General features: G+C 54.3%; 10 protein-coding genes across 10 annotated transcripts; 5 read left to right on the top strand and 5 right to left on the bottom strand.

Annotated features, from left to right (window-relative positions):
* Nucleotides 1-141: 141 nt before the first annotated feature.
* Nucleotides 142-752, bottom strand: AYL99_04534 (hypothetical protein; the record flags this gene model as incomplete). The annotated part of the gene is made up of 4 exons (XM_018836048.1): nucleotides 142-282; nucleotides 359-469; nucleotides 547-619; nucleotides 685-752. 4 exons carry the CDS (start codon nucleotides 750-752, stop codon nucleotides 142-144), a joined length of 393 nt encoding a protein of 130 aa, XP_018695698.1.
* Nucleotides 753-1408: 656 nt separating this feature from the next.
* AYL99_04533 (hypothetical protein) lies at nucleotides 1409-3188 on the top strand (the record flags this gene model as incomplete). The annotated part of the gene is made up of 6 exons (XM_018836047.1): nucleotides 1409-1423; nucleotides 1493-1901; nucleotides 1953-2014; nucleotides 2084-2493; nucleotides 2622-2830; nucleotides 2911-3188. 6 exons carry the CDS (start codon nucleotides 1409-1411, stop codon nucleotides 3186-3188), a joined length of 1383 nt encoding a protein of 460 aa, XP_018695697.1.
* A 524-nt stretch (nucleotides 3189-3712) lies between these two features.
* AYL99_04532 (hypothetical protein) lies at nucleotides 3713-4515 on the bottom strand (the record flags this gene model as incomplete). The annotated part of the gene is made up of 4 exons (XM_018836046.1): nucleotides 3713-3795; nucleotides 3876-3997; nucleotides 4088-4155; nucleotides 4264-4515. 4 exons carry the CDS (start codon nucleotides 4513-4515, stop codon nucleotides 3713-3715), a joined length of 525 nt encoding a protein of 174 aa, XP_018695696.1.
* Nucleotides 4516-5537: 1022 nt separating this feature from the next.
* On the top strand, nucleotides 5538-9175 carry AYL99_04531 (hypothetical protein; the record flags this gene model as incomplete). Its single annotated transcript, XM_018836045.1, has 5 exons — nucleotides 5538-5677; nucleotides 5943-6123; nucleotides 6209-7181; nucleotides 7265-8022; nucleotides 8861-9175. 5 exons carry the CDS (start codon nucleotides 5538-5540, stop codon nucleotides 9173-9175), a joined length of 2367 nt encoding a protein of 788 aa, XP_018695695.1.
* A 1237-nt stretch (nucleotides 9176-10412) lies between these two features.
* Nucleotides 10413-11580, bottom strand: AYL99_04530 (hypothetical protein; the record flags this gene model as incomplete). Its single annotated transcript, XM_018836044.1, has 2 exons — nucleotides 10413-11463; nucleotides 11537-11580. The coding sequence occupies 2 exons, from the start codon at nucleotides 11578-11580 to the stop codon at nucleotides 10413-10415; spliced, it is 1095 nt and encodes a 364-aa protein (XP_018695694.1).
* Nucleotides 11581-12551: 971 nt separating this feature from the next.
* AYL99_04529 (trehalose-phosphatase) lies at nucleotides 12552-15428 on the bottom strand (the record flags this gene model as incomplete). The annotated part of the gene is made up of 2 exons (XM_018836043.1): nucleotides 12552-12601; nucleotides 12659-15428. The coding sequence occupies 2 exons, from the start codon at nucleotides 15426-15428 to the stop codon at nucleotides 12552-12554; spliced, it is 2820 nt and encodes a 939-aa protein (XP_018695693.1).
* Nucleotides 15429-16538: 1110 nt separating this feature from the next.
* Nucleotides 16539-17750, top strand: AYL99_04528 (hypothetical protein; the record flags this gene model as incomplete). The annotated part of the gene is made up of 1 exon (XM_018836042.1): nucleotides 16539-17750. The coding sequence occupies one exon, from the start codon at nucleotides 16539-16541 to the stop codon at nucleotides 17748-17750; it is 1212 nt and encodes a 403-aa protein (XP_018695692.1).
* Nucleotides 17751-18411: 661 nt separating this feature from the next.
* On the bottom strand, nucleotides 18412-19307 carry AYL99_04527 (hypothetical protein; the record flags this gene model as incomplete). The annotated part of the gene is made up of 2 exons (XM_018836041.1): nucleotides 18412-18735; nucleotides 18834-19307. 2 exons carry the CDS (start codon nucleotides 19305-19307, stop codon nucleotides 18412-18414), a joined length of 798 nt encoding a protein of 265 aa, XP_018695691.1.
* Nucleotides 19308-19926: 619 nt separating this feature from the next.
* Nucleotides 19927-22248, top strand: AYL99_04526 (sphingomyelin phosphodiesterase; the record flags this gene model as incomplete). Its single annotated transcript, XM_018836040.1, has 6 exons — nucleotides 19927-20300; nucleotides 20348-20631; nucleotides 20679-20843; nucleotides 20893-21026; nucleotides 21074-21197; nucleotides 21251-22248. The coding sequence occupies 6 exons, from the start codon at nucleotides 19927-19929 to the stop codon at nucleotides 22246-22248; spliced, it is 2079 nt and encodes a 692-aa protein (XP_018695690.1).
* A 449-nt stretch (nucleotides 22249-22697) lies between these two features.
* Nucleotides 22698-24773, top strand: AYL99_04525 (hypothetical protein; the record flags this gene model as incomplete). Its single annotated transcript, XM_018836039.1, has 3 exons — nucleotides 22698-22795; nucleotides 22854-23592; nucleotides 23913-24773. The coding sequence occupies 3 exons, from the start codon at nucleotides 22698-22700 to the stop codon at nucleotides 24771-24773; spliced, it is 1698 nt and encodes a 565-aa protein (XP_018695689.1).
* Between the last annotated feature and the right edge of the window lie 132 nt (nucleotides 24774-24905).

Below are 24905 nucleotides of genomic sequence, written 5' to 3'. Positions count from 1 at the left end.
ACAACGGGTACCGTTCCTCAAACACCAGGGCAGGAACACACATTAAGAGTCGCCGAGAAAGGCTGTTATTGACTGGGCTCAGAACGTGAGCAGGCGGTGTATGGACAGAGACTTAGATCCTCTCTGTTTCTCCGCGGTTCTCTACCTGGAAATATCCACCACGACCTTCCCGTCGACCTTCTTGGGACGGTCCTCGCCAATCATCATAATGCCCGTCTCGCGCTTGAGGAACTTCTTCTCATCCGGGACCACCACGCGGAGATACTCTTCGTCTCCGAAGACCTTTGAGATGGGAATGTCTCGTTAGTAAAAATACGTGTTTCATCGGACCGACCTTGGAACAGGGGGTAAATCCTACGCTCAGCAGGTCGTCCATGTTTTCGGCCACCATGGTCACGATGCCATCCCACGACCCGATGTCGACGCCGAACTGGGAGAGGACCGCCGTGGACTTCTTGTCGACATGAAACTATTCCCCGTCGTCAACCACCCATCCGTCCACACATCCCGAGGTGATGTATGTGTGCTTGGGGGCCTCAAACCAACCTGAGAGTACGTGATGATCTTCTTCTTGACGATCTCCGTGTTCAGCCAGATCTTGGGGTGCTCCTCGGACCAGCTTGTGCGAGAACGATTAGCACTTCTTTTGTGGTGCCATACTGTTTCTCTTTGGACCGGGCTTACTAGCGGTGGAACTCTTCCTCGCTGATATGGTCCTGCTTGTGGATGAGGATCTGCAGCTTGACAACCATGGTTGCGTGTAGGATTGAGGCTGTGTGTTTTGAGGTGAAGAAGAGAGAGAGAGAGAGAGAGAGAGGAGGAATCTTTGCGAGAATGAGGGCGACGGAGACTATTTCGAGACGGGGAAACCGGTGCCTTATGTATGCATTTATTGACCCGGGGTTTACTCTACATCCCGCTTTGGCCGCCTCGTCCGCATCCGAACCGTGGTATCGCTGTCCCCCAGAAACTCCCGATACAAAATACCGTCAAGGCAGCGAGCAAGCACCCCTCACAAATACGACACACTCCACAGAGCCCCTTACTCCGCCTTTACTCCAGCAGGCGCAGGAACCAGCAGCACATGGCTCGCGAACCCGTGGCAAGGGATCTGGGGTCCCGTGGGGTTTGTCGTCGTTTGTAACGAACGACGTCGGTTCCCGGATCCGAGAAGCGCAGAGCGGACGGGAACCGAGGACGGTGGAAATCAACTGATGCTGCCTGCCGCGTGTGTACCCAACGACCCCGACGCGGTAGTTCTGACTACATATGTATACAAATGGCCTGGGGGGTTTGGGGATGCTGGCTGAAAAGGTGCAACCCCAGCATTATAAAGCGGTAGTACTACTGTGATTGAACATCCCTGCCCTGCTTCGTTCTACATCGCCACTCAAGACGGAAACACACCATGGCAGGCAAACAAGTGGCAAGTCACTCACAGAGCTTCTGAGATAAGGAGGGCAGCAGCCGAGTCCACTAACTTTGCGAATAGTACAGCATCCTCTCCGACAAACTGGGCAAGAGCAAGGTCTCCGAGCCCAAGGCAGGAGAGCTGAAATACTTCACTGCCCAGTCGGCGGCTCTGGTCCCCGCCGCTCAAGTGCTCCCGGAGAACGCCCAAGACATCTCGACCGTCCTCCAGATTGCCCGGGACCACCAGATCCCTTTCGCCGTGAAGGCAGGCGGCCACGGAGTCTATGCCGGCGCGTCGAGCATCCACGGCGGCATCCTGATTGACCTGAGCCGCATCAACTCGGTCGAGGTCGCCCCTGACCGCAAGTCCGTGTTCATCGGCGCCGGGGCCAAGTGGGGCGACGTCTACGGCAAGCTCGATCCCCTGGGCATCAGCGTCCCGGGAGGGCGTATCTCGACGGTCGGTGTGGGCGGGCTGACTCTTGGAGGTGGGTACGGTGACTAAAGCTTGTGAGAGACTGTCCTAACTGTTCCCTCAGGGGGGATATCCTTTGCAGCCAGCCGGTACGGTCTTGCATGCGACAATGTCAAAAGCTACGAGGTGAGTATCTTCCCCATTATACCCACGATGCTGGTCCCTGTACAGGCACTGATAGTCAAACCACTACAGGTCGTCCTCGCAGACGGGAAGATTGAAACCGTCACCCGGGCAAGCCATCCAGACCTCTTCTGGGCAATGCGCGGCGCGGGTACAAATTTCGGGATCGTGACGACGTTCGAGTTCGTGGCGTTCCAGCAGAGTCAGATCTGGGGCGGTGTCAAGCAATATCTCGAAGACGGCGAGGCGTCGGCCATCGGGCTGCTGGAGAAGTTCTGCATGGACCAGAACCCGGACTCGTCGTCCGCCGATGTCTACGCCGAGGCATTCATCATCACGGCCTACGTTGCGCCCATGGGCAAGTTCATCACCACGGCGGTGCTGTCGCACGGGAAACCCCAGGACGATCCGCCCGTATTCGACGGGTTCAAGGCGTTGCCGTCGATCGCGTCCTCGACCAAAATCCGCACCATCGCGGACCTGTCAGTGGAATTGAATGCGAATAATCCGCATGGACTCAGGTTCAGTAGTCCCTCCTTCCGGGCGTGAATGCTGGATGGCGAGCGTTGAGTGAGATTCTTGCATCTGCTGACTGCTTTCTCGCCTAAAGGTCCAAGACGCTGGCGTTGGCGGTCAAAAGCGATGTTGCCGTCCTCAGCGACGCCATGGCGATTTACAAGGACGTCATCACCCCGCACAAAGACACGGTCAAGAATTTTGTGCCGGCGATCCTGTTCCAGCCGGTACTTCCGCGCATGATCCCGGTGGATGAGAATGAGAACACACTGGGTATCAGCAGACAAGACGGCCCTCTATTCGGTGAGTGAAAAGGACCAAACTCGTACTGCCATCCATGTATCCGTAATCAGAGACTGACGGGTTTTCGTGATGGAAAAAAGTCATCGCCCTGCTCTGGTCCTGGACGGAGCCGTCGGACGACGACTTGATCGAGAATCTCGCGCGGGTATTCGCGCAACGCCTGGTCGGGACGGCGAAGGCCCAGGACAAGTTCCACCGGTACATCTACCTCAACTACGCCGCGGGCGACCAGGACGTGTTTGCGGGGTACGGCGAGCAGAACCTGGCGAAGTTGGTCAAGGTGAGCAAGCAGTACGATGCAGAGGGGGTGTTCACCAAGCTGAGGCCGGGGTACATCAACGTGGCGAGGAGGGGGTAAGTGAGGCTTTGAGCGAGAGGTAGGATTGCTGGAAGGGGGAGAGATGTTCTTGACACAAACGAACAGGATGTGAGGAGCAATGCATATACTCCCCTCTCAATAGTCGTTCTCCAGCAAAGACTGTCTCAAGTCAACAATGTCAGATATCCCAGAAACTATCAATCACCTGGAGCCAAGAGTGACCACCAGATAAAATATACCGCGGAATTGTCCTGCCCCGAGTCCAGGGCCTTGTATAACAGCTTTAGTGGAGCAGGATTATCACCGCTGAAGGACCAAAGGCCCTCTTAAGCTATCAGAAGGCAAGGCATGGCAAATAACATTGAGATTGTGTTCACGGTGGTCTTTTTGCCTCAGAGAAAATGCCGGACCGGGGCTGAGCTGTGCCACCGGGGTCTATTCTTCCCGTTTCAGTCTCCATCCACCGGGTTTCCAGCATGCCGGGGCACGGCGGAGAGGAAGTATCACCATTCCCACCCCATCATATTCTATTCACGCTCATGCTACTCTGCGTTGCGTTGCCTTCAGGTCCCTCCTGACGCGACATCCTCCTTGTGGTAGCCGTGTGCCCCGAGTTCCTTGTCGCCCACCGTAACTGGCTTGGCGGCTATTTCCAATGTACGTCAAGAGTCTGGACAGAACAAACAAACAAAACAAAAGACCGTGACGATAGGAGATTTTGCGTACCTATCAGGCAAAAGTACATTCTCGCCGTCTTGGTGCCCGTGTTGGTCCACCCGTGGATCGTGCCGCGCTGCACACACACGTCGCCGGGCTTCATGTCGACCTTGGCCCCGTCGTCGAGGTAGCTGTGCATCCATTCCATTCTTGTTAAACCTGGCTCTTTCGTGTGGTGAAATGGAGGCAAGGGTTTGAAAGAAGGCAATTAGTTAGCTCACCACGAGACCTCGCCGTCAAACAAAATGCCAAAGTCGAGCGATTCCGTGCGGTGGAAGAGCATCTTGGCCTGTAGAAATGCTTGTCAGTGACATGAAACAAATAAATCTTTTCCCCATTTATCTTCCCTGGGCTTCTCTCTTCTTTATTCGTCTAAGCATCTGGAGAATACCCTCACCTCCGTCGTGCCGGGCTCGATATCCACCACCCGGAGAACCACGCCGTTCTTGTTGGCGAGGTCGGTCGTGCGCGTGGCTATGGGATCCTGACTGCCCGAGTTGTCGGCCGGGAACTGCTTGGTCTCCCAGAGCACGCCGAGGCTGGCGCCCAGCTTGGTGGTCTCCAGCGGCACACGCGAGTCGGTGAGGAAGATGGCTTTGCCCTGGTCGTCGTGGCCGGTGACGATGCGGCGCGGGTGAGGGAGGGACATGTTGGATAGCAGCCTGGGACGGAACAAAAGAAAAGGAAAGACCCTAGATTCGATTAGAGACGGGTGATGATGGTGTTCATTGATGGTGTGGAAGCTCTGTCTGGATGCAAGGGAGATATTTGCTATGAAGGTAGCTTGGTAGGTCGATGGGTGTGGCCACCGGTTGACCGTTCCTGGCCCCGATACGACAGCATTCGTGGGACATTTGCCGCGGAGCCAGGACTTCTTCGGAAGCGATTCTTTTGCTCTGCAGATGGTGCGAGAACATTAGAAGCTCCTCTCCAAGCACCATAAGGGGTAAATTCTCGGATTTGCCGGCCATCAACGATCACCTACATGCTCATCGAGATGGTGTCTGGAACGGAGGTCTAGACAAAATGAGCTTCGTCCGCCCTTTTCTCCTCTTTTGTGTTCCTGCTACCCCGCAAAGTCCTCAGGTGATAGACCAAAGGTTACAACTGGGGGAAACGGGCTAAGGTGCATTTCCCAAAGGAAGAGCTGGGTATCATCCCAGAGTACCCCGGGGTTGCTAGCCTCGTGGAGAAATGACGAGCTGATATTGCCCAAAGCGGACTAACGCGAGGAAGGATTATAGTATATACTCATCAAGTGGGGCCACGGACCGGAAGGTGTAGTCGGCGAGGTGTGAAGGCTGCCTGGAAAAGGGGGAGGGGCCGGACAAGGGTATTGGGGCGTGAGTCGTTCTCTCATTATTGTCTGCGGGAGCGAGCGACTTCGCTACCGTTTCTCCAGCGCTGAATCTCCCGGTTCCGGCTCAAACATCATCGCAACAGCGTCCTTTTCTGACAAAGTCACTGTCGCTGGCCGTCCATACAGGGTACAGAATCACAGACCCGGAGACGGTGGTACTGTTGTACATCTTCAGCTGGTTGTATGCACCCTCCAACTCTCGCCCAGTGACTTGAAGTGAGCAGCCGCAGCCGCAGCAGCAGCAGCAGCAAAGTTGTCCAGTATGATCAAAGAGTCGCAACGTCCGCCCAGGAAGCAGAACTCCAGCTGCGATGGCTGCCGCTCGTCGAGGATCCGCTGCGACGCTGTGCACAGACGAGAACCTGTCAACGGCGGCGGGGGATTGGACGGCCTCTTTCGTGACCGGCGATGCACCAACTGCGCCCGGAAAGATCGGCCCTGCACTTTCAAGGTGAGTGAGTGAGTGAGTGGGCACGACTTTCCTCCCCAGCGTTGCCTTTCGGACAGCTTAGTGAGTGTGTTGTGTCCAGTGGCTTCAGACAGCAACTACGCGCCGTCGTCGTACGTCCGAATCGATCTTTTCTTCCGGCAGCGCCGAGACGGACGAAGGACGGATGCATCCGGCGTTCAATGGTCGTGAAGGGCCAATGCAACAGTGCCGCCGGTGAGGACAGCGTACCGTTTTGTGATTCGGGCCAATCTGCTAAATCGAATAGATCTCTCGACCTAGACACACCCTCCTCGTTAAGCCCCGCGTCGTCAAGGGTGGCCCGGGCGTTCAATGTACGAGAGGACCTCATCGACTCGTCCATGTGGCATATCTTCTCCTCGATCTTCGAGACCGCCCTCGGCGTATGGCTCGGCGGTGGTTGCTGCCCGTACCCGGGACTTCCAGATGTATGTACCCCCACGACGGACTTTCCGTCAATTTTCTTTTCAGATCAGAAGAATAACATTTGTCCGGGACGATGCCGATACATAGGGATCTCGGACGATCATCTCACGACTCTTCGTGAGCCTGGACGAGTGGAAATGCCCGTGCCGGCGCCACGACGGCCACGCGAAACCCCGATCGATGACTGCTTCTTCGGGGAATGTCTGCGTCAAGGCAGGCAAGGTGGTCAACCAGGCCCTCAACGCGGCCGTCCACGCGTTCAGCGTCCGGTGGTTGCCGCTCGTGGCGGGCAAGAGTATCTCAACCGAGAAGCTGAACGACCTGGCCCGAAAGCTCTGGCACAATGCCCGGGTCAAGGTTCTCTTGATCCTGCAGAAGCGCTGCTACAGGTCGATCCTGGCCCTGTATATCTTCGGCATGACTCCCCTGCCTCCCGGTCTGGAGGACCACGAGCTCGGCGACGGGACCATCGGTGAGGTCTGCGTCGACATCGCCATGCGACAACTACAGACTGTGCGAGCCAGGAGGGACGTCAGCCGCTTCTCGTCCGCGGCCATTGCGACCGATTCGGTACCGTTGTCAGCGGTAGTCGACACATCACCCCACCACACGGTTGACGAGGGCTACGAACTGCGAGAGACCATTGCGTACTGGGCAGGATTTGTGTTCGACACATCTGCCTCGTTCACAACTGGTCTCCCATCGATCCTCCACGCGAGTCTCCTCGGGTTCGAACAGGAACAGACGGTGCAGCTCCTCAAGAAGACGGCGCAAGAGTTCCACGAAAAGACCGAGGACTGGCGCGCCAACGGCTTCGAGGTGACGAACCAACGCGCGATCTGGATCGTCCAGTCCGCGAGCGGGTGCAAGGGCGTGTTTTGGAAAGCGGTGGCCGCGTTGCGAGAGGCGTTGAACTACGGCCACGAGCCGCACGTGGTGGTCCGGGCACAGACGGCCGTTCTGCAGTGCATGCTCAGATACGACGTGACTTATGCGCCGCTGCTCGCCGCCTGTAAGCGGGCGTTACTCTTTCTCGGCTTCGAAGCCCAGCTCAATTGGTGTAGGTACTCCGCATTCATCCTCCAGAATTCATGCATTAGAATGCAGACTGACTGACTGTCTGATGGGCTGACGGACTCAAAGATCTTCTCGCTCTCCACTATCACTTGGGGCTCCTGATGCTGTACGACACCCTGGATACTTTTGGCAGGAGAGACTTGGTGACGAATCCGGACAACGCGCAATGGGCTGCCGTGCAGGAGACCATCAACATCATCTTGCTGGGCATCCAATGCAAGGTGTCCCTTCAAACTGTATTTGGCTCGACCTCTTCGGCCCCGTCTCGTCGCGACGACATGGTGTGCCTGCTCAGCGTCGACCCCTATCCGCACCACGTGGCGACAGCCTTGGGCCTGGTGTCGGATTTCTTGAAGAAGAGCTCCAACGAGGCTTGCACGAGCGGCGACGCGCTCAGACAAGTCCGAAAGGTGGCGACGATGGCGTTCGATCAGCTTCCGCAATGCTCAGCCTCGCTGCAAGCTGCTCGAGTAAACGTCGGTGCGAAACTGGAGGAAGTCCAACAACTCCACGACGGTCCGATGGCCGATAATGGCAAGAAGTCACCAAGCCCGGGTCGACAACAGCACCTGCAACCCGAGAGCGGCGGCATCCACGGGTCTCGGGAGGAGGATTTCGAGGCCATTGACAGGCTGGAGATCGGAACCGTGCACCACGCAGTCGAGAATTTTGCGGCCAGCAGTGTCGACTCTCAGCAGACGACGACGACGACGACGACATCAGGGCTTGTGGATCAGTGGGATTGGACGTCGAGCGAGGACAGTCCGATGAGTTTTGAAATCCCCGGGGACGACATGTTTTTGGCCGATCACGGCCTGTTCGAAGTGAGTGCGCCCCCCCCTGAGCGACACCGTGAACTGAGCTGGAGAAACTGACCTGCTGTGCGTGGCCGTTATTAGGACTGCTTTTTTCTCGCGTAGCCGGCACGCCGGCAACGGAGGGCCTGGAGACCTGGAATACATCCCATTCTCCACATTCCACGGTCCGGGCACTCAACAGGGTCGCCCCAACCCGCTGACAGAGGGCATCCACCAAGTGGCTTCGACACAGACAGGGCGTAAGTTGGGGAGACAGATTCATCTCTCCCACGAAGCCATGGTCGGATGGACCGCATCTTGCTTTGATGTTGGAGGGCTGGAAACTCGCCACGTACCGGCCCAGATTTGTGACCTGGATCGTCGTTCAGATGGCTCCAGTGTGGTCAGGCACCGCCGCAAAGGTAGACACCTATTTCAAACCGTTGCCCGTGTCCATGTTGCCAAGAAAGAACCTCGCAGTCAGTCAGTCAGTCAGTCAGTCTCGAGTTATCGTCGAATCCACCAGTGACTGACAGAGAAACGCATTATACACTGAAACGGAGATGTCAGAAAAAAAAAGGCAACGCTTGCGCTTGAAGAGAGACATATTATATTCTGTAAAGACATTAAGCGGGCGCTCTTCCAACGACGCTCCCTCAACAGACAGAAAGATATGGAGGGGGCAGCCGATTGAAAGATGCCACTGCCTGGGCCCAGCCCAGCAAGCCTCTTCGAAGACGGTAAAGAGGCACCACCCATCCTGACGAAGTCGGCTCTATGCTACACCCCGCCCTCCCCTTAAAACCCCCTAGTATACATCGACCGCATAAACGATCCATAACTGCTGTTGCTCACGGAGCTCGAGAGCGAGTCTGTGCCGGAACTTCTCTCGCTGGCCGGCGCCGCATTTCTGCTGCTGCTGCTTGAGGAGGAGGAGCTGCTGGTCGGCTGCTGGTGTTTTGATGTGTTATTGTTGTCGGAACAGGTAGTTCTCTGCTGTGAGGATGGTGATGATGACGATGATGAAGACGATCTTGTTGTGGATGTGGTGGTGCTCTGCTGGAAGAGGCTCGCGCCTGTAGTGTTGGGTGTGGAGTTCATGGACAGAACGGATTTGCGGGCGAAGAAGGCCGATGCCATTGCGTGCGGCGTGTCCTGGATTGTCCAAGCCGTAGAATAACTGACTGTTACGAGAGATACTATTTGTGTCTCGATGTGACAATTGAAGATGGATACCAGTGGCCGTGGCTCTCTATGTACTGAGAAACAACTTGATAATTTGTAGAGTGAGGAGATAAGGATGACAACAAATGGAAACATTTGGACATCTTATACAAAATTCATTCTCCTCTCTTTCTTACCGTGGGCGTCCTCGAGCATGTCAGTAGATTATTTTCCCGCCGTGGCAGTGCTTCCTCCGGTCAGTGCACATCCGACGGGTACGTCCATTGATACGGGGCAGGCAGATATCGAAAGACATACCAATCAGCAGGTCGACAAGACATGCAGGTGTTGGGCCTGAGGCCTTTTCCGTCACCCACCCATCCACCCTTGATGCCAAAGCTGACCACAGGCGAGAGACGAGAAAGAGCCGGGCCTTGCAGCGTCTCCAAGACGGACGGACATGTATGACAGTAGTGAGTGAGTGGTGCGGCGTCGGTTGTCAATTGTCAGTTGTCTGTAGTCAGGTCCAACTATCATGTAACTGCGGAGAAAGGCATGCAAGCACACAAGAGAAAGTGCCGAGTAAGGAAGTGAGGCAAGCAGGCCACACAGAACAAGTCCCAAATATGGCACAAGCGCTGACAGGGGGGGGAGGGCGCAGCAGCAACAGCAGAGCAGCACCGGCAGCCATAGAGAAAACCTGGCGCACACTTTGTAGGGCTGATGATGGAAAGATGACCAACCACGTGGCGCTCAATGCTTCATTGGACAAAACGATCCCACCGCCTGAAAGTGGGGGCTGACTCTCACAAACGTGTGCCTGACTATGGGAGTCAGCGCGGTGAGGAGACAGACGCGAGGTCACCGGTGGGTGTGATACGCAGTAGCAGCAGCAGTAGTGGTAGTCGTAGCGGGTGGAGATGGAGGTAGTTCCTGAATAGGAATATTCCACCCGCTGAATGGGGATTGATTCAGTCAGCTCGTCCAAACAGAGGAAGGGGGAGAGGGAGATCGAGCTAGAGCTGGGGCTGGAGCTGGATGATGGAACATACATGCATGACATGTGAATCGTGCACCACGACTATGAGGTGACAGACCGATATGTTCAGATTCATTCGCTAGAGAGGGAGGGAGGGAACCAAAAGGCTTGCCTGGATCAATCAATGTACATACCCTCCCACTCTCCTCCCCTCCTCCTCCTCATCGTGCTGTGCCGGGTGTCTAGTCGAGGCGCACGTATCATGTGCTGCATCTCAGAGATACGACTCCCGTGTCCCCCTTTCGTTGCTGCGGTAGATGGCCTCGATCATCCTGTGCCGGAGCAGAGCGTCCTGGAAAGTTACGACGCTGCCGTCTGCCTCGCCCAGGAACGAGTCCCACAGTTTGCCCACGTTGTACGCAAAGTCGCGGGCCGGTTCCACCTCGACTTCCTTCAGCTGTGCGCCCCCGGCCGGGACGAACTTGAGCGTCGGGTGGAACATCTGCACGTGGCCGTTGGAGCCCTCCAGCACGAGGCTGCCCTTGGTGCCGATGATCTCCCAGTAGAAATTCTTGCCCGTGTCCGAGCTGCCCCCCTGGTACACCATCGTGACCACCCCCCCGCCGCGTTCGAGCGTCCCCGTCACCGACATCCAGTCGTGCGAGGTCTTGTCGATGGTGCGCAGGACTTTCCCTGAAGCGTCGACGATGTCCATGGTCGGTCGTCGGACCGCCAGCTGGGCCTGCAACTCCGTCATCTCACCCAGCACGTAGCAGAGGGCGTCCATGGCGTGTCCGGCGGGGATGGTGATCATGTTGGCGCCGTTCTCGAGGTAAGCCAGGTATTCATACACGGGGCGCTCGGAGGCGCCCAGGACCATGCCGGAGCCGAGCATGGTGGTGCCGAGGATCTCGCCCAGCTCGCCGCCGGCCACCATCTCCCTCGCCTTGCGGATGCTGGGGTTGTGACGTGCCTGCAGCCCGACCACGGTGCGGACCTTCTGCGTCGCCGCCAGCGCGGTCAGCTCTTCGGCCTCCTTCACGTTCGCCGCCAGCGGCCATTCGACGAAGATGTCCTTCTTCGCGTCCAGGGCCGGCTTGATGAGCCGATAGTGCTCCGGCACCTTGACCGACACGGCCACCATGTCGACGTTCGGGTCGCGGGCCAGGGAGTCTGGGTTGTCGTAGCAGGCGACGTGGTCGCCTAGCTGGTACTTTTGCACGGATCTCTCCGCCGCCGCCTTGCTGCTGTTCTGCAGGGCCGTGATCTGCAACAGATCGGGTCGCCGCTGGATGTGCGGAAGATGGGATATGGAGGCCCATTGCCTACAAGAATGAAGGCTCTGGTGTTAGTGTGCTGGTCCTTGATGAACCGCTGGCTCTGCTGGGGACAACATACCCGTCAGCGGACAGCCCGATTAAACCTAGCCGGACGGGAGCCATATCGATTTCGATCTTTCTGGTCCACACAGAGCCTGTCCGAGTGTCGATGCGGGCCGGACTTTCAGACTTGACTGGCTAACACTGATTCGACACAAACCAGACTCGTCACACCTCAGAGAGGGTCCAGCCGCCTTTTATACAAACCAGTTCAAAGCGACTGGGTAATTGCCCTTTACCACGAAACCCTGTTTCTCTGGAACACGGGTTCCACAACTATCAGCGCGGTTGATTGAACAACGAACCAAATTGCATCTCTGCAAACGAAGAGCCTCCACCAGCAACGGACAATCGGAATGGGGTTTCCAGCATCCTCCTTTGGGCTGTTTACACCTGCGGGGTTTTGGCGCGGTGATCATAAATACCGCACCACAAACAGCCCCCTCCGCGTTTGCTTACCTTCGATTTGTCAAGTTTGATATTGGGGATCTGATCTGACCTAGATTGGTGTCGGATTGGGTATTGATCTTGCTTCGAAGCGGTAATATTGCCTCCCATCTATTGAGATGTGGTGGTAGAGGAGCGAGGCTGGACGGCATGAGCCAACACTAGCCCGACATCTCGGCCGAACGTCGGACCAACAGGCGCCCTACGAGGTACATATCCAGATACAAACTCACAGACAACACGCAAAGTTTGATGAATGCGCCGTACATAAGTAACGTGGTGGAATTTATGATATTAGAATTTACTAATTCATCGACTTATGCAACAGCCTATTGCAGCCGGGGTGAATAGCTGACAAACATACACAAAAGCAGTGTCGACAGAGTCCTCAGCGGAAAGAAACGTCTACTCTGCAGCGAATGGATCTCTATTGCCCGAACCTTCTAATACAGGGTATCTAAAACGGGTGGCTAGCCCGCCCTATGCATCTCATCATAAGCTCGTCAATACCATCGTGCAAACTCCTTCGTGCTATGCTCAGCTGTGTGTGGATCTCATAAACCGTGGAACACCATCCAGTCTAAACTTCACACTTTCTCCAGACTCCGTGCGAGTTTCTCCAGAATCGATAAGACACCTAGAGAATCACGTTAGCTGCGGCAAGGGAAGAACCACTGGAGACGCCAGTACTTACCGGTGACGCCTTGAGTCAACGTGGCCGATGCTTCAGTGCTTCTGGCGCCCAACGTCACTGTGACAACATCTCGAATCTTCTCGGCCCTCTCCAACCGATGAGCCCAGTTGAAGACGTACTCATCCTCCCGCGAGTCGCCAATGACCAGAAGGAAGTCGGGGAACGGCACACCCTTCTCCTGCGCCAACTTCTCCAGATTCTCGCCAATCATTTGAGCGGCGGTTCCTTTGTTGACATCGATTTCCGAAATGTTCAGTCCGTTCTCAATGGGGATCGCATTGACATTCTGTCCACGGCAGGCGTCGTTGATGTGATTAGCGCACTCGCCCGCTTGTTTGAAAGCCCCTTGCCTGTCCTCGGCATCCGAGTAGTCGAAGATCAATGAGGCATGGCGCTCTTCGATCCGGCTGCCTTCAATTCTCTCGACATAGTATTGAAGAATACTCTTCACCCCCGTCTTCCAGTTGTGGACGTGCTCGAGGTTGGTCAACTCCTGCCACTCATCGGTGCCCGGTTCCATAACGAAGGCGCCGTTTTCGGCAATCATCCCAACGCCACTGACCGGACTGAACAGCCGCTCCATCTCCTCCGGCATTCTCGAGCTCATGACGTACACAATGTTCTTCTTGTCCTCGATCAGATCATTCAGCACGTCGACCGACCTCTTGGGGGTGGTCAAGATGATGTCGGTGGGCGAACCCCATGAAGCCAAAGTTCCCTCGTAGTCGAGGATAATCAACCGCTTTTGAGCTCTCTGATACTTGGTCTTGACCGCGGACGAGGACAGCCGCGGAACGGCGGTAGAGTCACGAACCGTATGTTCTTTCCAGGCGTGCTCTAGACCCTTGATATAGCGCTCGAACCAGCCGACAGCGTTCTGATGCACGACAATATCGTACAGAGCCTTCCAGCGAGTCTCACGCTCTTCGAGGGACATGTCCAGAGCTTTCTTGATGGCCTCGGCACAATGGCTGTAATGCCAGGGATTGACCAAAAGAGCATCGTGCCCAAACACCGTAGCGGACCCCGTGAACTCACTAAGAATCAGAGGGCCGTACTTGTTCTCGGAGATTTTGCCGTCCTGGCAGAGGATCCACTCATGACTCGTCAAGTTCATGCCTTCTCGCAAGCTGGTAATCATCAAGCACTCGGCGACTGTGAGCAAAGCCATGTATTGAGAAAAGTCAATGTCTTGCTTCAAGAATACCAGCGGTTGGTGAGCCAAGGTCGAATGGGTGGAATTGACCCGAGTCACTATGTCGGCCACGGTAGCACTCAACTCGGGATCCTCTGCAGAAGAGGTTGCGATTTGGATGAGCACGACTTTTTCTCGATATTCGGGATATTTGTTCAGGAACAGTTCGTAGGCCAGAATTTTTTGACGGACCCCGCGAATGCTGTCTAGCTTGTCCCTAGCCACGATGATCCGCTTGCCTCGGTATTTGTCGGTGATGGTGTGCACCCATTCTTGAACTTCTTTGACCTGTCGCTGCTGGTCGATGGCTTTGGGATCAATACCAATCGGGCATGTATTGACATGGACAAATCGGCCGTCTTCAAGGATGACGCCGTGCTTGGTGGCTTCGACGTTGAGGAGCCGACTGCAGGTCTGTAGGAAATGGTGGCCATATTCTTCGTTCTGAAACCCAATCATGTTGGCGCCCAGCATGCCTTGCAGGAGGTCCGTACGCACAGCGAGGCACCGGAAGATTTCTGACGAAGGGAAGGCCGTATGCAGGAAGAAGCCGATCTGAGCCTCGGGAAGCTTCTGACGTAGGAGGCCTGGCAGGAGCAATAGGTGGTAATCATGGATCCAGATGACATCTCCCTTCTTCCAGTTCTTGGCGATGCGATCAGCAAAGGCTTCGTTGACCTTAACATAGAAAACCCAAGAGTGATCCTCATACGCCTTGCTCTTTGGATGGTCGGGAATCTGATAGTGAACCACCGGCCAAAGAATGGTCTTGCAGTAGTGCTCGTAATGACCATTGAGATCGCTGTCACTGGCATAGACCGTCAAACAATCATAGTCGTTTTCCAGTTTCTCTGCAATATTCTCCTTTAAGTGCTCGTCCAAAGCGTCAACTGGGCAGCCAAGGGTTCCAACCCAAGTCTTTTCCTCGCAGATGCCCGCGTCTACAGCAGCGTCAATGGCATTGTAGAGCCCTCCGTTACCGATGATGGCCTTTTCCACCGTGTAACTGTCGTGTGAAAAGTGCCTTTCGTGACTAACAGTCCTCGTTCTCTGGCGACGAGAAGACTTGCGAGAGGTGGTGAGGGCGATCGCAGTTGCCTTCTCTTTGGCCTCCTTGACATCCTTAACGCTGACCACGGTGTGCTTCAGAATTGAACTTGGCGGAGGGGACTTGGCGCGTGAAGGAGGTTGGTTCCAGGTGAAGGTCTTGCCCCAACCTGGGGAGTGAAGATCATGTCGAGAGATGGCGCGCACAGGCACTGAGACTTCTTTCTTGAGGCTGGGAAGAGTCAGGCTTATTTTCCGTTCAGTGTGAGGTCGGAAGATCTTTTCATGGTCGGTGGTTGCGCCTGGAGTCGGAGGGATGGGACCAGGGCTCTGGGAGAGCTGGGAGAGATGGGAGCTGCTGCCTGCACCGGGTGTGAAGAGGCTCACGGTCGCAGTCTCGCCCGGAGAGTTCTGAGCAAGTGTCAACTGCGGTCTCGGGAATTCTGGGGACTCGGACCGAGCAGCAGACGCCGGAATATCAAAGTTGATGGTGTAGGGCAGAAAGAGGGTAGCAACAAAGATAGTCATTGCCACTCGTATCTTGTGACGTTAAGAGCTGAAAGCGTAATGGACGGAGCGTTTGACGAGGTAGAAGGTTATTGTGACCAGCCCAGTGGCAGAAGAACGACTGACCGACGTTGTTGGCCAAGTGAGGGACGAGAACGGGACAGTGACAAGAAGGTACGAGAGACCAAGTCGAGGGTGGTCGGACGACGTGTGATGGAAGGGACAGGTACAAGTTCCGGCCAGGTCTGGCTCCCAGGGACAACAAAAAGAGAAAGTGAGCGAATGAATAGTGGGAGGGAAAGAGAACGAATATAAGGAGTGAGGAGGAAGAAGCGGTTGCGATGTAGTGAGTGAGTGGAACGAGAAAAAAAAGGTGAGGTAGGGCAAGGGCGACAGATGCTCCGCGTCAATGGATGACTTGGTTACGGACACGGCAGTGTCACAGGACCCATTCGTCGGGAGCAGATGCGTAGAGTACTGGATCCCTCAAGTCTCAGCATTATCATCGCGATAGGCGGGTAGAGAAGGAAGAAAAGGATATTTTACGGGCAAAGCGAAAGGACAAACGCGCAAATACATTGATGGTCAGAGCAGGAACTCAACTCCGAGCACCCACGAGCTTGTTTGGGCGGGAAACGAGTATTGGGGGGGCGGCATGACGCACGTGGTGGAACCCAGCACGCCAGCGAGGCCCAGCGAACAGCCTGTGGCGCCTATACTTCGGAGGCATATGTCCCCCATCCAGAGGCCGAAGCTGCCCAAAGCACTGGTGCCACCACCGGAACTGGGCGTCCCATTACCTATTGCAGCCAAGCGTAACACCCTCCTCGCCCTTCGACTGGCCCGGCACCTCATCCGCAACGCCCAACTCAGACAGTCTACTGCGTAGCTCGTCAAACTTTCTTCCAACCACCCCTCTATTGCCCCCTCTCGCCTCCTCCGCCTGCGCTGCAGAAACTCTGTTTGAAAATCCTCACACCACAAACACTGCTGCCTTGCACAACCCCAATTCTGCAACTTCTGACGGGGAAGGAATCGGCGGCATGTGCATATCCTGTTTTTCCTGGTGGGAATGCCCTTGGCGCTGCTGCACTCCTTACCACCCTTCCACCTGTTCTCCTTTTGGTCGTCATGCCGTTGTATGTCACAGCGGCCCACTCCTCGCGGGTGAAGAAACCGGCCAAGAGACCCGCTCCTTCTCACTCATCCTCGGCCTCGTTCGCGAACCTTCCACGCACCAAACCATCCTTACGCAAAGCAAAGTCGCTTTCTGATGCCCTCGAAAACGATCTGGACGAGGGAGAAGAGGGAGATGAGGATAGACTGGTTCCTAGTGGCAAGGTCCTTTCCACTGTCTCCATCGAGTCAGCCAAAGATGTCTTGACTGCTGTGCAGTATGCTCGGGCCTCCATGTTTGCGGCCCTTCCAGAAAGGGCGGGAATGAACAGTGTCCGTATCGCTGCGGTGCTGAACTTCCAGCGAAACATGCCAGCCATAGTGTCTTTGGCTCATGTGCACGCTCTTGTTGCGGCGTCGTCCAAAACGGAGAGAGAGATTGCAGCCTTGCAAGCCGCCGGTAAGCTTCGAAAGATCAAAGTCACTGGTCGGGGAAACGATGTTAGTGGCTTAAGCGAGGTGTTGATCACCATGCAAGATCTCCAGGCCTTGCTGGAGCGAAGCGATGTTGAATCGGATGTCCGCGCAGACTTCTGCGATGTGCTTCGTCGTTATCCGCGAGCCGCGTCTGTCTCGTCTCGAGAGCTCCCTGCGTCTCATGTGGCTGCGCTGACCCGAACTGGCTTTCTTGTGTCCTTGTCACTGGCAGGCTCTCGAAACACTTCGTTGGCTGGCTCATCTCTCGTCTCCGTGCCTAAAGTTTCCCGTGCTGCCTCAGGTTCATCCGGCGCCGTTGGTGGAGATGCAGCTTTTGAAAATCTTGGCGGCGTTGGTGCGGCGAGGCGATCGAAATCTTCTTTTCATCACGCACAAGGCTCTCAAGAAGGAGAGTTGGCATTATCCGTGCCAAATATCGGCCCCTATCTGAGACTTTTGCATTCTGGGCGGATGCATCTTCTCCAACTCTTGGCCAAGTCAAAATACAAAGAGGCTCCGCTCTATCTTCTCCGTGAACGTTGGGATGGTGCAGTTGACTCCGAAAGCAGAGTCTCGACTGCGAAACAAGTCAGGGGAGAATTCTCCGAAGTGATGCCCTCTAAGACCAAGAAGTGGAAGGACCTCTACGGCCTCAACTTTGACTGGATTATCGAGGAGTGCCTTGGTGCCGGGTTGATCGAGTTGTTTGAGACTCGTAGCGTCGGCCTCGGTGTGCGTGCATTGACTTGACCGTTCGTGCAGCAACACCAGCCGAACTGCTAACCCTGCGAAGCGATTTGCGTCAGCAAGTATCGGGGCTAGTATTGCCATACGTTCGCCCGTTGACTCTCCTGTCCGGAGCATTTTAGGCTCGAAAATTCGAGGCATTTTTGGACGACACTGCAATGTCCCCGACGCACGCGTGCAACGTGTCATATGTTGACGCATCACTCAACGACGAGCACGGAAACGTCCCCGCAGCACCACGACGGTGGCAAAAAGGACAAATGGCTGCTTCTACATACGGGAGCTCGACTATCCGAAGCGTGTTCTCGCCTTGGGAAACGCACGGACAGAGGGGAGACAATGCCAGCTCGAGGAGACAGGAATCGGGATTCGAGAAGTCGAATACTCCGTTCTGCTTCTGGAAAAGTATTGGAGGGACCATATTCTTTGGTGCTTAAAGAAAAGGCTGTATGGAGAAGCGAGCAATCGAGCAAAAGGTCAAATAGTTGCTCGGTGAGATCTAGGACGCAGGGAGCGCATATACACCCGTGGAACTCAGAGCCAACATTCTTGTCCCATTTCAGATTTACATAGTGATATACATCCTTCCCCAGGATGGTCTCTATTGACCTTCCCACTTCTATGCCAATTTTCCCAAGGGTTTACAACCTCTCGATCAACTCCCTCACAGCTTGCCGCCGCTCAATTTCTCTGCAATTTTCTTCATCCTCTCCTGATCCTTCAATGCCCGTTCATTGACATCACTGAATAGCATCATGCCACCTCGTCCCTGATCCGCCGTCCTGTCCCGTCCGCGCTTGATCATCTCTTCCACAGTATCTGGCCTGCCATCTTTTCGCCAGATACTTCCCGTTGTGGTGAATGCCTTCTCGATCGCCGCACTGAGTTGTTCGCGGTCTGTGATGAATGTTCGCGAATTGATATACAGTGTGTGGAGTTTGTCGAGACGATCTTCGTGTTTCGCAGCCAGGCGAGCTTCATGTGCGGCCTTCGGGTGTTAAAAATAGCAAGCTCCTCTTCAACCGATAACTGATGAATCTTTTGTGGACGCATTGCGCTGGGGACGGAGACGTTGGTCAGACGGACATCTTCGCGTTCGGTCTGTGAAACGAGTCGGGCACGTTCGCGCTGTTTGGCAGCGCTGCGAGCAGCGATGGCAGCGTCAATAGACGTCTTCCGCATGTGTAGTTCTTTGAGCGCCGAACGTAGGTGAGTCTTTCTCAGCTCGGCCATACGTCGTTTGTACTTCCCCGTCTCGGTCAGGTGGTCTGGAGGAGGGATGTTTTTCGGCAGAGGATCCCGCGTGACATTGTCGAGGTATTGCTGTCCAGGTTTGTCGGGTCGTCGGGCCGGGAAAAGCTCCCGAGGGACAGGAAGTAAGCCGTTCGCGCGAGGATGGAAATCTCGGACTGGTTGAAGGGGTTGTGGAACATCGACAAAGGCAGGAGACTCCGGGGGGATGTACGAGCGAGGAGAGGTTGTGCTGAAGACTCGGGAGGACGAAGGCTTGAGTAGTCGCAGTCGACAAGCTCGACAGACCGAGCTTGGGAGTGTATCCATTGTGCTTTCGTCTGACTAGCACGGCCCTTTCAACGGCAAGAGTCGTGCAGTCACTGACCGGTGATGCCGCAAAGATTGGTGTTTGCACGCATTGAATGCAGGTTCGAGTTCTTTAGGCCGAATTGGACATTTTCAAGGAAAGTTAAGCGAGATCACATGATCACGAGATCGCCCAGGATCACGTGGTAAGATCGCTCATTTCATTTGTCCGACTTTTAGACTTCGATAGCTCGGAGACACGCCGTACCTTGTTCCTTTGGTCCAACGTCGCACTGTCCCTTCGATCCTCGTCCAGTTTGCCGACAACCGCATCGGACCTTTTACAGCACAGGCTAAAGAGAATCAAGTCAAGCTCCAGGCAAGCTCGCTAAGCATTCTGCTACCTCGATCATCGTAACCCACTGTGTTGATCCCTCGCGTGCCTCACTTTGGCATCATTATTGGTGCTTTCATTCATACAAGATATGTCAATGCAGATTACGTCTTCGCACAAGCTTACCAGAACGTCGTCGGGCAGCTTAAAGGTAAGAATCCAAGCTTCAAGCTCCATGTAGGTTTTCTGGACACCTTCATACCGGCCAGTCTTCAAGGCAACTTCCCTCTGCTCGATAAAGCCATCATGATGTTGACCTGTGTCTGCGGCTTGCTCGTGCTGGCCTCCACTTCTCTCGTTCATGGAGCGATTAACTCGACCGCCCAAGCCTTGAATACGACCGACACAAATCTGATTCCCAATGGAAATGGACCTCTTCTCTATTACAATGGCTCTGGGCCAGTTCCCTCGTACGACCTTGTCTCGCCGGTCCCACCACCAATCACGCCCATCAATAGCAGCTCCGCCTTGGAGGACATGTTCTTTACCGAGTTGTATGCCATTGCGAATACCACAACATTTTCCAACAACTGTTCTCAGTGCGTTGCGGGTGCCGAGTTGATGCATATAGCAGCAATCACATTGCCAGTCGACAATTTCGTCAATATCTTGATCAGAATGTATGTGACAGGAGTGCATTGTCCTGGGCTCTGCTAAGACTCTGTAGATGCGAAGCCGTCCCAACAGTGCAGAACTCCGTTTTCGCCGATAGTTGTGCGGCAGAGTACGGTAGCGTTCAAAACACTTCCATTCCATACTCGTCTGGAGGAGGTGCTACAGGAGCCTACTACGCTCAGCTCTTTTCCAAAATGAGCATTGCAACTGGTGACATGACATACTACTGCTACTTCAACTGGAACGTGTGTCCAGAACCTCCGACAATCGGCATTGAAGAGAGCCTGTACTTCAGCCCCAAGCCAGCCAATGCAAGCACTGCGCCAGCATCATCAGGTAAGAGTCGCGCTACCGGGGTAATTCTTCATCTTAACCACACGTAGGTAAATCCATCAATGTCCTACATACTTCGGACTGGCATCTGGATCCACGCTACGATATTGGGAGCGAGGCAAATTGTTCTCAATATCTCTGCTGCCGTCCGTATGCCACCAACGATGATTTGTCGACGACCTCCGCGAATGCCAGTGTCCCAGCCTCACGCTTCGGTATTGACCCCAATGTTAATGCCACTGTCTAAACGCTGACTACCATAAGGCTATCTCTACTGTGACTCCCCTCCTGACCTAGCGTTGAGTTCTTTCACGAGCATGCATCAATTCTTCGATTTGAGCAATGTCTCATTCGCAATCTTTACTGGTGACATTTTGTCACACGATAACGATGACCAGGTAAGAACCATCAACAACGTTCAAAAGTGAAAAGCTGAGATCAGCAGATATCTCGCGAATATGCCGAGTATGAAGAAACAATCACCTATCAAACCTTCAAGGCTCAACTGGGCGACATTCCAGTGTATGCTACGCTTGGAAATCACGATTCCATTCCTGAAGCGTGGAATAGTCAGTTAACTACTGCCTCATATATCTAACATAATGACTAACGTTCATGGCAGCGCAAAATAGTCTCAACCCGGGAGGCTCAACTGCTGCTTCGGCTAATGCATTTGGGTGGAACTATGAGCTCCTTTCCTCCCTCTGGGGCAACTCTGGCTGGATCAACAGCACTGAGCAAGACTACGCTTCCACGCACTACGGTGCATACGCACACACCACTGCTCAAGGTCTTCGTATCATCTCGATCAACACCGACTTCTGGTACGTCGACAACATCTTCAACTATTGGAATGTGACAAATCCCGACACCTCGGGCATCTTGGCATGGCTGGCATCTGAGCTTGCTGCGTGCGAGGCCCGAGGCCAACGTGCGTGGATCATTGGGCATGTCCCTTCGGGATACGACGGGAGCAACGCTGTCCTCAATCCGTCAGCACTCTTCTACAGCATTGTCGTGCGCTTTTCCCCTGCGACGATTGCCGGTGTCTTCTTCGGCCATACCCACGAAGACCAAATCCAAATCTTCTATGATTTCCTTCCAAACAGCACGTATACTATGGACGGCAAGACGTATCGGAATACCACTATGGTCGACTACTCTAAGCCGTTGACAGTTGGTTACATCGGACCTTCCATCACGCCTCTGACTGGAAACAATGCTGGTTATCAACTCTATCAGGTCGATGCGTCGACGTTCTCCATCACGGGTATTCAAACTTACTTTGCCAACGTTAGCGAGGCGAATAGCTGGACCACACCCGAGTGGCGTTTCGAATATGACGCCAGGGCCACCTATGCAGTCGCAGCCGCTCATAACAGCTCTTCTGGGCATTGGCCGACGAGCGCTCCTTTGAACGCGACCTTTTGGGACGGCGTCACAAAAAGCATGTTGACCAATCAGACTTTGGTGGAGTTGTATAATCTACTTGAGACCAAGAGTAGCGTAGTGACCGAGAAATGCTCTACGGCTGCATGTGCGAAGCAAAAGGTTTGCTACATTCGAAGCGGAAGTGCGACCTTGGGCTTGGCTTGTGGTGATCGCAGTGGACCTTTCTAGGAGAGGCTACCAGCGACAATGTAGCTCTTGATGGATGCGTATAGAAGGGCGATATCACGACTATCTATGAGCTGATAATATGCTGAAGCTTGCCTCAGTACGAGATATGGCAGAATATCCAAACATCCGCCAGGCAGCCTATTTTTCCTGAGTGCGTCGTCGGCACTGATTAAGTAAGTGATGGCCGGAGACGACTGGTAGACAAGCTATAAGGAGGCATCTTTTCTGTTAGGAGTTGATAGCCTCATGGAATAGAGGAATATCAAGCTGTGGTCGGGGAAATCTCACAATGACTTCCGACCTGCCAAGGCGCGAGCGCCGTCGTCGCTTCCCCGAAGTTCAACCGAAAATTTCAACTTTTTCTCCAACGACGCTGTAAATGGGTCTCACTTGTTAGACATTCTCTGCGTTTTGCCTTTGTCTCACCTTCAAAGTCACTTTTGACGAAGATGGGTGCTCGAAAGAAAGAGGCCGCCCGCCGTGAGCGGCAGGGGCAGTCGACAGATGGCATGGCAAATGTCAAGGTCAAGGGCGAGAACTTCTATCGGTGTGTGCAGATGCAGTGGGCGAACCCTGGAGAATCAATGCTAACAGGCCCTTTCCAGCAATGCCAAAAAGCTGAAGACCCTGAACATGCTGAAGGACGGCAAAGCACAGCGAAATGCCGAAGGCAAGATCACGAAAGCCGCCTCTTACCAATCCCGCGAAATCCCCAAGGCCCGAGTTGAGCCTAATCGGAAGTGGTTTGGGAATACGAGAGTCATATCTCAAAATGCACTGGACTCTTTCAGACAAGCTGTGGCGGAGCGAGCGGCCGATCCATACCAGGTCCTGCTGAAGACGAACAAACTACCCATGAGCTTGATTCGAGATGCCGAGAACACCAAGAACGGAATCAAACAACATCAAGCGAAGATTGCAGTGGAGTCTGCTCCGTTTGCCGACACATTCGGTCCAAAGTCCCAGCGGAAGCGTGTGAAGCTAAGCGCCAGCTCTGTGGCGGATTTGGCCGACGAGTCGGTGAAAATGCACGATAACTACCTCGACCGACTGGAAGAGAACAAACTGCTCAGTGGACAAACTGCAGAACAAATGCAGGGACAAGAAGACGGTGAACTCACGAGTGCCCGTGAGCCGATCTTCTCGAAGGGCCAAAGCAAAAGGATATGGAACGAGCTATACAAGGTCATTGACTCGTCCGACGTGGTTATTCATGTTCTGGATGCTCGAGACCCTGAGGGCACAAGATGTAGGAGCGTGGAAAAATACATCCGCGAGGAGGCACCGCACAAGCACTTGGTGTTCGTGTTGAATAAGTGCGATCTGGTGCCGACGAGCATAGCGGTAAGTTTTTGTTCTTCTATTCAACCCCACCGCAGGTGCGAAGTTCACGCACAGAAACATTCTCCCTCTCCATCGCTAAGTCAAGGCTGCCTTCTGCGTTACCGCAATCTTTCTTCAGTGAAAGTGGCCTGTTACAGCTTTGGTACATCAAGCCGCGCTCGCCATCCTCACGGATGGTTCTCGACAACTGCATCCGTCTTGGAAGCAAATCTGTCACCAGAGCGCAAGGCGTGTTTCGTTTGAGTTGAGGTTTGCTTTTTTTGTCTATGGCACGTCTCTTAGTAATGTCTCACACATCCATACTAATACCAATATTTTAGGCCCAATGGACGAGATTACTCTCAAAAGAATATCCTACGTTGGCTTTTCATGCGTCGATGACGAACTCTTTTGGGAAAGGTTCGCTGATCACGCTCCTCCGACAATTTTCTACGCTGCATTCGTCGCGGAAACAGATCTCGGTAGGGTTCATCGGGTATCCAAACACCGGCAAATCCTCGATCATCAATACGCTACGAAAGAAGCGGGTTTGTACCGTCGCTCCGATTCCTGGCGAGACCAAAGTTTGGCAATATATCACATTAATGAAGAGAATCTATTTGATCGACTGTCCCGGGGTTGTTCCACCCAGTCAAGGCGATACCGAAGAAGATATCCTGCTCCGTGGGGTGGTGCGTGTGGAGAATGTCGAACATCCCGCACAATACGTCGAGGCCGTTCTGAGGCGAACGAAGACCCGCCATATCGAACGGACCTACGATATCAAGGCTGCCGATTATAACGACGATCCGGTTGAGTTTCTCAGTATTCTCGCAAGAAAAGGCGGGAGACTACTGAAAGGTGGCGAGCCCGATGTGGATGGTGTTGCCAAGATGGTCCTGAATGATTTTCTACGGGGGAAGATTCCCTGGTTCACGCCGCCGCCGAAGAAAGAGGGAGTCGACGGCACAGATGACGATCCTTCGACAGAAGTGATTGAAGGTAGAGAAGGACGATTAGGCGAGATGCCCGGCAAAAGGAAGGCCGACCAACTTGCTCCGGATAGCGAGAGTTCCCTTGCGCCAGGTGCAGAACAGGACTCATCCGTCAGTGACGACGACGAAGATGATGATGATGCGAGCAGCGAAGAACCATCCGATGATTTTGCGGGCTTTGACGACGAAGATGATGACTCTAAGTGATAATGATGGTTCTCCTGGTGAGGACGGAGGGATTCAGCTATAAGACTGTGTCTCCACTCACCTTCGGAAGCAATATAAACAGAAGATCATTGGATCTAACTTCAAAACGTTTTCGCTTCTTCAGGAACTCTA

The sequence above is a fragment of the Fonsecaea erecta genome (assembly GCF_001651985.1).
Source record: "Fonsecaea erecta strain CBS 125763 chromosome Unknown Scaff3, whole genome shotgun sequence".
Taxonomy (NCBI): domain Eukaryota; kingdom Fungi; phylum Ascomycota; class Eurotiomycetes; order Chaetothyriales; family Herpotrichiellaceae; genus Fonsecaea; species Fonsecaea erecta.
Note: the sequence above shows the minus strand (reverse complement) of the source record. Positions and strands in the feature narration are given on the sequence as shown.